We start from the raw sequence: 12,376 nt of genomic DNA, 5'->3' as shown, positions 1-12,376 counted from the left end.
CATTAACTCCCACCAAACATGCAGCAATCTCTTCATTGTTGGACATCTCTCAAACAGAAATAGGTGTTTAGGGGGCAACCTGGTTCGCAAGTTGCAGGCTACTTCATGGTAATGAAATCTGTTTTTGCAGGATGATTCACGAGAAAGAAGAACCTTCTGACTTTGTCATGATTCACAAACAGTTTATTTAACTTCAAGAATCCGTATATACGGTATCCGACAATTCAAGATTTCTTTTTGTTAATCATTCTTAAAATATTACAAGCAGCAAATCCAAAAAAGTCAAACGAGTTCCCCAATAAACTGATGAATTAAAACAGGATCCATTCCCCTCGCATCATTCTCTCTCTCTCTCTCTCTATCTCTGTTTGGGGTTGGGGGGCGGAGGAGTTGCCTATGCAACACAGGGGGAGGTAATGTCAAGGAAAAGCCTATTGATTACAAAATCCTATAGCCTAGACCATTTAAGTTACAAGAACTGTGCTTTACAAAAAAAAAATTTTGGCCGACCATTGTACGAGCGGACTAATCAAAGGCTCAAAGCTCTCTGTCTTAAGAAACCCCAAAGCACTGGTGTTGAATAAGCATTTCCCAATAGCAAGAGAGAGTTCCAACAGGAATATCAAACTTAGCCATTACTAAAAGGTCTGTCAAGTCAGCAAAAATTTATCCTTCATGCGGGATATGAGCTTAAACTTTTCTTCAGCCTCCACCTGTTTACGGATGTCAGATCCTGAAGCTCGATCAGGATGGAAGGTCAGCAAAGCTCTTTTATAAGCTAAGCGCACCTGAAATGATCACCAACTTTGAGCACCAAAATCAAGATAATCCTAAACCAACTACACAAATTTAGCTGGCAAATTAGCAGGCAAAGATAAATATCCTCCCTCCTTCAGTTTAATTAAAATAAGAAAACTGAATTAGAATACCTTACTACATTTTTAGAGGAAAATCTTAGTAACCTTTCAAAAGAAAATCTTAGTTTAGCAGTACTAAATATGTTTTTCTCCATCATATTTCCTACTCAAGCAACACGGAATTGAGCATCACATACAGAAAACTGAAAATATATCACCCAAACAAGTTACCGAAAATGAAGTAAATGCACCATACAGAACAACGAATGGGTCACGCTATACGACATCTAAAGCATAGTTCCTTTACTAAGCATAGCAAAGCATGTGCTTCAAGCGTAATTTTTGCTTAGAAAAGATGACATACTGGGTTAGTACTGTACAAAATTAATTTACAATTGTTGTCTTAAGCCATCATTTTCTTGATTTTAGATAATAAAATCAGAAAAAAGCATGCAAAACATAATTATCTCAGGGAGGCACTAGAGCTGACAGCTTCTTTGCCATGTCTGATTGCTTCCATTTTTAATGCATTATGTTATTTGCAAGATGATTGTTCCTTTGGACTTTAACAAACTAATTTAGGAACATTCTATTTAAATTTATATTTATGGTACAGTTTGAATTATCTAACTCATATTGTCCATAATTCTACGAATAATAACAAAAATCCATTTACAAATTTTGTTCCTATAATCCAACTAGCCTTTTGTAATCATTTTTGTCTCCACATATCCGTGAAGTGATGAAAAATTTACATTAGTTCACTTTATATTTTTGTCCCAAAGCTCAACCAAAAGTAGTGGGAAAGATAATTATCTTGATCTGTGATTCAGGTCATCCTAGGTAAAAAGTAGAGGCATTTGAAAAGGCAACCAACCTCATTAGATGATGGAGATTGCCCAACAACACCAACAAGAACTCCAAGGCCCCGCAGCAGCGAAGCCATATCATGGCACGTTAGTTCTAGTTGATTAAGCTCCTTTCTGACTGCAGCACGAATGACTTCCTTCAAATTCATGTTCTCTTCATCCTAAAAAGATACAAAGGAGAATTATCATCAATTTAAGACTGACATCTTCCTTAAAACAGGGATATAAAAGTAGCAAAGGTAGAAAGGGTGGGAGGAGGAAGAAAGCAAAGAAGATAGCCAGAGAAGAGATGGAGATAGAAGATAATTAATTGGTTATAAAATAAGACCACAGGTATCTATATCAATATATTGAGAGAGAATGAAATATATCTCCAGAACCTTCTTTTGAGTCTCTCTTATTTCCTCCACACGTTGTTTTTGTCTTCTCTCCATGTCCAGTAAACGCAAGCTTTCAGCTTTCCTTCTCTTGTGCAGCCGCCTTAAGTTTTGTGCTTCTTCAGCCTGGAAAGTAAGAAAAAGAACATTACATTGGAATATCCAATTAATGTTCATAATTGAAACCTAGTTTGAAGTAATCAGCCAGAAAAACAGAGTGGTAACAGTTAATGCGTTAGCAAAAACCAAAACTAGCCAAATGCCATCTGAATCAAATTGGAAATATCAGCAAAATTCAGTTTCACTCAAACCCTCGATCGCCACACAAGAAATATATGAGAAACCTGAATTTGCAGCGCTCGTTGTCGAGAAGCCCATTCTTCCTCCACTGCTTTTTTGTATTCATCTGTCTCCTTAAGTTTTTCTCTTTCACTAAGGATGCAACCCTCCAGATTAAGTGTGACATCACAATCCATACTGTGCACTAAATCAACTCCTTTGTCCTCCATTTGACTGTTCGAAACCAACCTCATAGGTTCTTCATTTGCACTCACTGAACAAGAATGGGATCGTACAGGTTGCACTTTGTTAATGAGATCATTAGTGGTTTTGCTTGTATTCTCAGTTATAGTCTCCTGAGAAATATTTCCTTTGTCTCCAGAAATAGATTTTCCATAATCCTGGTTCACTGGATTCTGACACTGTATTTCATGTGGCTCTTTCTTATTTTGCAAAACCTTCTCCACATGATTAACTTTCCTGCTGCCCCAGTCAGAATAAGGAACAGAATCCGCTCCACGAGGGACCTGCTCTTCCTCATTATGAAAACTTGAACCACCTTTCTCAAAAAATTGGCCACTATGGTGTTCAGCATTGTCAAATGGACGTTCTCCATTTACAGGTTCTCTCCTACAAGGAGGATCAGCTTTGCTGCCAGGAAATGGAGTTTTTAAAACTGACTCTAAAAGATCATCATCATCAACCACTGCCTGCTTGGAATTGGAATAACTGCAGCCCGAATCACCATCCTCTTTCGGAATTGAATGAGCTGGAGGTTCTTTTTCTTTACTTTCCGCAGTTTTTTTAGGTTCACCATGTCCATTAGCTAAATTACCATTTCGATGAGCTCCACTAAAGACCACTTCAGGATCTTTAGTATCAGACCGACCATTGCGAGTATCACATTTCCTTTTTGAAGAGGCTTTTTCCCACTGCTCTCGTAGCCTTCCAGAAGGACCTTCCATCAACTCACAATCAACATAATCACTGTCAGATGAACTACTTTCTGAGTCAGCACTGAGGCCATATTGGTTGGCAGGCCCTTTTCTAGAATAGGTTCTTTTGCCCTTTGACAATTTCACTGGAGATAAATTTTCTCGAACAAATTGACAATCATCAGCAACTGAATTTGAGGAGCTTGCATAGTTACGAGGTGCAGAGAAATCCCTCTTGCTAGAAGAGGCACCATTCTTTACATTCTCATCCACTTCTACCCCAGGATGAGCGTTATTGCCATCAGTTCCTTCATCATCATCTAAGCAGATAACTGTTGCCCAAGGACCCTTTCTATCATTTCTTAGCACACTGGACCCTCGAAGCTTATTTTGTAAAGATTCAGGAACATCAATGATAATAACATTAGGAAAACTATCACTATCAACATCAATCAAGACAACATTATCTGTTTCTCTTCTATTTCTACACCTTCTCACAGTCTTCACCCCAGAACATGGTCTAGGCTGAGAACAACCCACAGATGCCCCGCTCATATGTCACTGCAATGGCAAAAACAAAGGACACAAATTAACTTCCTTTAAAACATCATTCACAACTGAACAGAAAGCAAATGCATCACTTCACAACCATATTACAACGTTAGCGTACACAGAGGAAATACACCAACCGACAACCATACTAGCACACACATACTCACACTCACAGAGAGGAAAACACAAGCAAATGTGTGTTTGTACAGCAATCACATAAGAATTGCTGCACCACTTAAAAGCCACACTGCACAACAGACACACACATACACACACACACACACAGATGAAACAACCACGCTAAAACACGCAGACACACATGCATATACCCCCACCAATGAATATGCCTACTCAATTTCGACCAACTGAATTGATGCTAAAAAAGAAAAAGCCAACTAAATAATATCCAAGAATGATCCCTGCACCACTTAAAAGCCACATTGAACAACACACACTCACAGAGAGAGATGAAATAGCCACACTAAAACACGCAGACGCACATACACAAACCCCTACCAATCAATAGGCCTATTCGATATCGAGAACTAAATTAAAAGTCAACTAACTAATATCCAAGAATGATCCCTGCCCATAGAATTCTTGACACTCATTAACGCACAACTGATCAAAACCAACCCATACACACGTCTAGGTATGTACATATCCATTTTATCAGTGAATTATCAGTTACCCCAATCAAATATTGCAAATAGCAGCCAAAAAAAAAAAAAATCCCTATCCAGCAGCTAGAAAAGCAAGAAAAAAAATCAACTAATTCCACAATCACTGATAAAGTAGTAATCTTTCCGAAGTCAACCATCCATAATCGGAGCTCGCATGCAGATAAATGGAACCCAAGTCAGAATCATCGAAATCAACATAACACGAAAGCAGCTATACTACTAGATATGAACCCTAATTTCAGAAAAATCAGTGCTTTTGTTGGAAAAAATTACCTGCGGAACAAAATTGAGGAAAACCCTCGTCAATAATTTTGGGGAGGGGGAAGGAGAAAGCGGGTTCGTAAACGAAATTTGATGTTTTGTTTGGTTTAGGAAAAAAGGGGGATTTTTATGTTTGAAAATCTTTTGGTGTGCTAAAATTGGAATGTCGAAAATTGGGGGAAGAAAGAAAAATGAAATTGGGTGCGGGGGTGTTGACGTGCGCAAATCAACCGGTGGTTGGACACGGTCATGACGTAAATGGGGAGTTGTCCTGTAGGTCACGGAGTTTTTTTTTTTTTTTTTTTTGCCCTTTCTTTTTCTTTGCATAAATTGGTCCAATGAGATTTTATCAAATCAATTGTTAATGAAATCTAAATTTTCTTGGGGTTTAGCATGATCAGTTAATGAATGAAATTAAATTTGAAAACTTGATATTCAATCTCTGATTAGTTTGTATTTCGACTTTTTTGTTGGAAATAAATGTTTAATTAGTCCCTAATCACTTCACCAAACTAATCAGTCAATTACAATTACAAGTTTCACTTTGAGTTTTTATATAACATCTTTAATACATTTTGACTTGCTATAATTTTCATCTTTTCTTCAAATTTAATTTTCGCATTTAACACATTTAGTGTCTTGATTATCCAAATGTGAATTGTTTACATTGGTATCAAGTTCAATCATTCTATAAACTTAAGGGATATATATACCAAAAAAAGGAGTAGCGCGTTGAAACTTTTAAGGGTGGGGAAACAATTCGGTTGATGGTCAAACATAAAGGACTAAATTGTGAAATTGATACTAAGCATAAAGGACTACTAGCCGAAAAAAATATATACAATTTGCTCTTGTAAATTCCAAGGAACTTGGCAATGTACGTTGGTTGACTTGGGGCCGCCCGCGCAAATGGTTCGTAGATTCCCAGAAAAGGTTTGTAAGCTTCTCGCCATTGTTTCCGCTAAATTCAAGGATAAATTTGTGCTTTCGTCATTCTTTGTAGATCTACTGAATCAACCCCTCACCTCACTCATAAGTCATAAGTCACAACACCATCCTAAGAATCGTTTGCCTATGTTAAAAGATTATTTTTCACGATTTTATTTTTAAAAGTTACTTTTTACATATACTTTTATTTATTTAAGAAAACTTGAGAGCCGAAATCGGAATCTAAAGGCTGATGTGTTTGAGATATGAAATTTGAATCTATTAAATTATCAAATTATTAATTACTAAATTTGATATATTTGAGTGTGTATCACATCAAATGATTAAATGATAAATAATTTATCACTTAATTTTTAGAAAGCAAGTTTTGTGTAATAAAGCGTCACTTAATTAATTCAATTTTTTTTTTATCAAACATTTTTTAACATATTAAGATCTGAACACATTATCAAATGCATCTAAACGTATTAGTATTTGAATCTAATAAATTTAAGCACTGAATTGAGTTGCTAAGGTTAATATGTCTCTCCTATTTAAATTGGGTCATTGAGGCAAGTGCTTCATAGCCCGTTGTCAAATACTAAACCATTTGGTTGGGCTTAACATTCATTGATAGAGAAGTTCAGCTACTAAAGAAACCTCATATCCTAATGTGGTAGTCAACAGGTTAAGTCGCCCGCGAGTCAAGAAGTTTTAGGCCTTTTGGGCCCAATAAGCAAACTAGTTGCCGCTTCGACTATGTTTTTATTTTTTCCCAAACATCAACTTTCAGTTTTCCTGACATCTTACACGCCCCCACGTGAATGGGCTGGTGGTTGGTGCCTCTTCCTCGGGACCGTCAGGTCCTGGGGTCGAACCTCCGCAGCAACATCAGTACCTCCGTGCATCTATCGTGCTTGGTTCTGGTTGGGGCGTTGGGCCGGGCCGGAGTGGGATTAGTCGGGCCGCCTTTACGGTCTTGATCCGGACACCCACTCCGTCAGCAAAAAAAAAAAGACATCTTACACAGCACCCAAAATTCCAATTGCTTGCTCGTTTTAAGGCTTCAGTCTCATTTATATGAAGAACCATTTTTTCAGGTATCAGGAATTACAAAAAGTTTTTGCTGAAACTCTTGTGGTTGTGGGAACACACTACAAGCTAATGCTGAGAATTTCATCATGAAATCAATTTCTTCATCTTTCACTTCATCAAATATTTGCAGCATGGCCTATTAATCTAGTTCTGTTGAAATAAGGGTGGATAACTAAAAGCTAGCTAATTATTCCAAACCATCATCAACATATAAGACTAACAGCCGAAGGAGGGTTACTGTTCACAAGCTTTTTCGTCGTCCTCACGTGCTCGCCATCCTCCTTCGGCTCGGCTCTTCTCATCATCTCGTCTCATCTCACAATAGCAGCCAAAATTTCGTTATCTTCCCTTTCACCTCTTTTCATCTCATCTCATTAATGCACGCACATGCTTTTCCATTTTTGCTCCTTCGTCTGCTCTGGTTATGAATGGGTGGGCTGAGAATCTTTCTTAATTGGAATAAGGCGTATCACACAATGGATTTTATCCTTTGGATTTATGGCCTCCATCCTTTACCTGAGATTTCTTCTCTTCTACCCAACAATTGGAGGTACGATTCTTTTTCTCCTTCCTATTTCAGTTTTTGGCTCTTCCTCTTTATGATTGTGATATTTTTCTAGGGTTCCTCTCCCAGCTGTTTGCGTTCTTGCGGAGGTTGATTTTTTGTCGGAATTTTCTTCTGTGCCTTTTTCCTTTTTCTTTTCTTTTGTTATATTTTCGCTTGCATGCTGAATTTTACAGATGTTGTTCTTGTCCTTTTATGTTTTACGTTATTTTGTTGTTTTCAGGATAGCCTTGTGCATTTGTCTTCCAAATCTGCGTGGAGGTACTATCTTTTCCCCCTTTTTTTTTTTGGCAATCGCCTTTTCGTTTGAGCTGTCTTTTCCTTCTCCTTTGAACCGGTCTCTTTATGCCTTTCTTTCAATATGCTCTACCTATGTCTCGCCTGAGAGAACACCTTGATGATTTTTCCCCAGATCTATTGTTTCTTTTCTTTCCTTCTTTCTTGCTCCCGGAGTTCGAGCAACTACCTAATCAGCTGCTAACTCAGATCATCAGATGGCTTTGTCACTAGCTCTTCAGCGGCTGGTCTCATCGAGCAGCCTTCTCAGCCGGTCTCTCAATCCCCTCCTCCGTCCGGCTGCTTCCGCTGCGTCATCAAGTGTTTTCGACGTCGTCGATCGCCGCTCCGATCGTCCTCTCGACCATAGCCGCGAATTATCCTGTTTTCCAGGTAATTTTTTTTTCTTTTTTGCGCCCCCACCAGATCTATAATCTGTCTCTTCTATGTATATAATTTGGGGGAATTTTCATCCTAGCCTCTGATCTTGTCCTGCTTATCGCCAATTGATATAGCGCAGCGGAAATGAAGTATGGGTCCCTTTCTATTTTTATTTAAATTGACGATTTTTCGACTGATCTTTTATTTTTAATTTTTAAAAATTTTTTTTTTTGTCTGGGTCTTTAATGCATTTCCGCTAGATGTCTGATTTGTTTGAAGCTTGTGTTTGCTTTAGTCTTGTGGTGGGGTGATTTTTTTTTTCTTTTTAGTTAACTGCTTTTCTTATTTTTTCAAACTCTATTTTTTTTTTGACCTTTTTACCTTGGCTAATAATAATTGAAGCCTTGATTATGCTCTGTTTTTCTACCATTGTTTTGGGTCAGGCAGGATGAAGTATATTTAATCCAGTAATATACAATTTTCTTGCTTAGTGGTTTGGATTCTCATGCACTTGATCTCGTGCTTTTTTTTTCCTTGCTCACTTTGACTTAGGATTTTGCATTTTGCTTGTGGTAGAAAGTGATTTCTTGTATGCGAAGTAACTTTTACAGTTTGTGCTCGCCAAATTGACAGAATTTGTGGATGTACTGAACATGCTTTTAAAAGCTTTACCAAAGTGTAATTCTTCAATAAAGTTTAGAATGTTTTAGTCTTAAGGTTCACTGAGGATTGGTGCATATTGGGATTAAGAAGACGCTAACCTTTAAAATGTTTTTTTGGATAATTTTGGGAGGTGAATATTATTTGTGGACTTTATGTCATATTCTTGGTTAAAATGTGTAACTGGAAAATCAATGTTTCTAAACTAACCCACTCGGGGAAGTGTAAGGCAAAGAAAGGAAAAAAAAACTGGATTAAATAGCAAATAGAAGTATTTATGCTGGTACAGATCTAAGCTTCATTTTCATTTTCCCATAGCTTTTTCCTTTATGATGTTGGAAGTTGTGAGAACATACTTCTTGTGTACAAGTAGTTGAAAGATTAGTACTCATTTCAAAGCTAATTGCTATTTGTGCATCCTTTGTTTGTAGGAAGTATTGGAGTATGCAGATAAAGACTGCATGAAACAAGGATTCCTTCACTTGTTCTTATAAGAGGAAATAGCAAAACTGGACAAATTTGTTACTAATCACTCCCTCAAAGTTGGTGATTCCCCAATCTAGAACAACTTTTGCTATTATTATCTTCACCAGGAAAGGCATAGAAAAGTTGCAACCCAGGCATTTTAGCTTCAAAATTTAGCTTGGAAAGGCATAGAAAAGTTTCGACCCTGCATTTTAGCTTCAAAATTTAGTTTTAGTCAGATTCTATATACTAAGAAACTTGGCTGTCAGAGGTTGGAGAAAAGTCAAGATCCAAAGCTGCAACAAACACCTGCATCAGCAAATTAGTGCGGGGAGTGCATCAAATATCAAGCTGCATACTCTTGTGGAGGATATTCTTAGCTTGAGAGTGCTGTTTCAAATGTGCTCTTTTGGTAATATATCTAAAAATGATAATCATGTTAGTACTACAGTTGGGGAGTATGCCTTAGGTATATTGCATGATGAGGAATGGATAAATCCTCTGTGCTATTGAGCACTTTTGTATAGAATTAGGGGCCTTTGCTCCAAGTGTAAAGGTTAGTTGATGATTAATATATGGCTAATATCGTTTCGGAAAAAAAATATATACTAAGAAACTATACCACCTCATGGTGATTATTGATATTTATATTGTTAGTGAAATCTGTAGTAGACCCTTCATGGTTTTTCCGCTTTCAGTAAGTTTTGAGTTACCATATAAATCAGGAGAATTTGGGATATGGTTTTCCCGCTTTCAATTCATCATCAAAACCACGTCTACAGGGAAGCAGATTATGAGAGGACCAAATTGTAGTGTCTTCAAATAATGCCCTCATGACCAGCAACGGATGCAAGCCAGCACTGCTAGGTACGACTGTGGTCAACAATCTGAGGCATTGATGTGTTCAAATCAGATTGCAGAGCAGGTTGCTCTCGATTGGTTTCAAATCTAATAAGGATCCAAATGTTCAGATGGAATAGAGTCCCTATAAGAATATTATTAGCTCAAATGCAGTGTTCTGAGCCCTTCACTGACAAAAAATTTCACAGCATGCGCAGCGACGCAGGCCCCAAAGCATCTAATGGTAGCTGAGTTGACGATCACTTTTAAAGCAACTGTATTTGATGACAGAACAAACATATCAATTATGATGATCATGGAAGAAGGAAATTCCCATACCGTCATGGCGATAAGAAAGATCTTAAAGTAACTGGAAACAAGCATGGTAAGGGCTGTATCTTTGCCCTTCAGAACTCCAACTGAAGCATTCAGAAACTTTGCAGAACCGATGAGTACCACAGACATAAACAAGAAATTTCCCAAAACAACATCAATCAAGATCTTTACAGAACCGCAATACTGCAGGCTGCAGCAAAGCTCATTAACGAAGTGCTTTCTGAGTCATTCGCATTTAACACCCAATTTCTGTAAGAATCCAGCATTAAAAAACCCAATAGTAGTTTCCACATTAAACACTCAGAATCCAGAATGTCCCTGGTGAACATATTGTAGAACAAATGTCTATATGCCTTAGGCTTGTGCAGAATCAAATCAATTAGAATAATCATGACTTCACACACAATATATTCATCAGCCACCTTTTTGCAATTCCCACATTTCATGAGGCGGATGTTTCCGGGAGAATACTGAATGTAGAGACTCTTGATGGGAAAAGAACATTCAACACATCTAAAATCGCTCTTCTCCTCCATCCTTTTGGTCTGTGATGCTGTCTAAAGGTGTGTTGAGGGCTGGCATTGGTGGTTCAAAGTAAGAACTATTCCATTGCACTTTATACTTTTGGTTGTCCTGGAGTGTCTCCTTGTTCTTACGGGTGCAATAATTGAAAGAATTAGAGGAAGATTTAACCGGGTTCATGGCATCATGCCACCCGAAAGAATCTATGGCACCCACTTATTACATACAATAATATCACGTTTTTATTTTTCAAATTATATACCCACTATATATTCTTTATGGGCATCCATTATAAATTGTCGCCGCGCAACGCGCGGCCCATGCCTCCTAGTATGCTTCTCAAAATGCTACAAGCGATTTTCCCTGAACCTCAAAAGCATCTAACTAAAACAGAAGGAGAGAAACAGAAAAGTTTTCCTGCTAATAAACTAAGCTTATGAACAATCAGAAGTGTTAATCACACCTCAATTTAATACGGTGTGTTAACCACACCTCAATGTTGATTACATGTTACTCCTCCGAGAAGTCAAGAAAATGAACTAGATGTAGCAGTATTTTCCCCTTGAACATGATGTCCATGTTCTTTACTAGGGGAGAAAGAAGGCAACACTAGGGGAGAAAGAAGAGGGATGGGATCTTTACTGTGATAACAAGAAGCAAATGAAGATGAAGGAAATGCTGAAGAATTTGCAGTATATGCAGTGGATTTTGCTGCACCACTGCATTGCATGGAGCTAGCAACAGTAGCAGCAGGTTTTAGCTGAAGAGGACGCGGTGCTCGCCTTTGCAGTCGACTCAAAGACCTTTTGATCTTCAAATACTCGTCTTTTTCTTTAGGAACCAAGATTTGGAATCCAGGAAACTCATTATCATCAGAGCCCTCCATTTCTGCTTTTGCTTCTCTAGTTGAATAATGCCTCAACAAGCACTACTTTATATGCCATTTCTAACTGACTTTGCCACCGTTTTGGTGCTTAATTTTTTTGGCTGTTTAACTTAGAATTTAGAACCATCTATAGATTTCCTTTTAGTATTGTATAACTCTCAATTATCTGCTCATGCACTCTGTTATCCAGTGATACAAATTAATCAGATAAGAACATGGTCCAGCCTGTATGGCCCCATGAGTTTGTGTTGAAGCATATAGCAACTTGAAATCCCTGCGAATGCGAATGATCCCTTGTGTTTGGTATCTTTTATCTAAATTTGCACCATCATTTCTTTATTTGCTAACCAAAAAAAAAGGAACAGCTCTTGATCTTCAATTCATGTGAGGGGAGACTGGACACTGCTCTGTTGCCATTTAAAAGGCTAGGATATCTTGCATGTCATGTGAGCAAGGAATCAGTATATACTGCATTCTGCATAATTATGTATTTATCTTAGCATATTAAAGTGACAGAAAACCAGAACTTGCACATGACCATGCTCAATTACGATTTCTGTGCAATGTTTTGCCAAATTTTAGTAACCTTTTGCATTAAAAAAGAAAAAAT

General features: G+C 37.7%; 2 protein-coding genes and 1 pseudogene across 4 annotated transcripts; 1 reads left to right on the top strand and 2 right to left on the bottom strand.

Annotated features, from left to right (window-relative positions):
- Positions 1-161: 161 nt before the first annotated feature.
- Positions 162-5,026, bottom strand: LOC113717185 (uncharacterized). Its single transcript, XM_027241885.2, has 5 exons — positions 4,826-5,026; positions 2,448-3,878; positions 2,107-2,229; positions 1,735-1,887; positions 162-788 (listed from the first exon to the last, which is right to left on the bottom strand). Exons 2-5 carry the CDS (start codon positions 3,870-3,872, stop codon positions 651-653), a joined length of 1,839 nt encoding a protein of 612 aa, XP_027097686.1. The 5' UTR covers positions 3,873-3,878; positions 4,826-5,026; the 3' UTR covers positions 162-650.
- Positions 5,027-6,819: 1,793 nt separating this feature from the next.
- Positions 6,820-9,919, top strand: LOC140003765 (uncharacterized). Of its 3 annotated transcripts, none has more exons than XM_072071589.1 (5): positions 6,820-7,385; positions 7,456-7,489; positions 7,624-7,661; positions 7,895-8,069; positions 9,149-9,919. In XM_072071589.1, the coding sequence occupies exons 1-4, from the start codon at positions 7,334-7,336 to the stop codon at positions 8,044-8,046; spliced, it is 276 nt and encodes a 91-aa protein (XP_071927690.1). In that variant the 5' UTR covers positions 6,820-7,333; the 3' UTR covers positions 8,047-8,069; positions 9,149-9,919. The 3 variants fall into 3 exon arrangements, with proteins under 3 accessions (XP_071927690.1, XP_071927689.1, XP_071927688.1); XM_072071588.1 differs by having other exon boundaries at positions 6,824-7,385; positions 7,887-8,069; XM_072071587.1 differs by lacking the exon at positions 7,456-7,489 and having other exon boundaries at positions 6,828-7,385; positions 7,887-8,069.
- Positions 9,920-10,013: 94 nt separating this feature from the next.
- LOC140020935 (protein ARV 2-like) lies at positions 10,014-11,098 on the bottom strand (annotated as a pseudogene).
- Between the last annotated feature and the right edge of the window lie 1,278 nt (positions 11,099-12,376).

This window comes from Coffea arabica, chromosome 11e, assembly GCF_036785885.1.
Source record: "Coffea arabica cultivar ET-39 chromosome 11e, Coffea Arabica ET-39 HiFi, whole genome shotgun sequence".
NCBI lineage: Eukaryota > Viridiplantae > Streptophyta > Magnoliopsida > Gentianales > Rubiaceae > Coffea > Coffea arabica.
Note: the sequence above shows the minus strand (reverse complement) of the source record. Positions and strands in the feature narration are given on the sequence as shown.

Bases quoted from the DNA above. Each gene is read 5' to 3' on its own strand.
- LOC113717185 (XM_027241885.2), bottom strand. From the start codon at position 3,872: ATGAGCGGGGCATCTGTGGGTTGTTCTCAGCCTAGACCATGTTCTGGG. The intron at 2,230-2,447 runs GTTTCTCATATA...CTTACTTTCCAG, and splicing joins AACGAGCGCTGCAAATTCAG to GCTGAAGAAGCACAAAACTT. The intron at 789-1,734 runs GTTGGTTGCCTT...TGATCATTTCAG, and splicing joins AATCTCCATCATCTAATGAG to GTGCGCTTAGCTTATAAAAG.
- LOC140003765 (XM_072071587.1), top strand. From the start codon at position 7,264: ATGGGTGGGCTGAGAATCTTTCTTAATTGGAATAAGGCGTATCACACA. The intron at 7,386-7,623 runs GTACGATTCTTT...TGTTGTTTTCAG, and splicing joins CTTCTACCCAACAATTGGAG to GATAGCCTTGTGCATTTGTC. The intron at 7,662-7,886 runs GTACTATCTTTT...CTGCTAACTCAG, and splicing joins TCTTCCAAATCTGCGTGGAG to ATCATCAGATGGCTTTGTCA.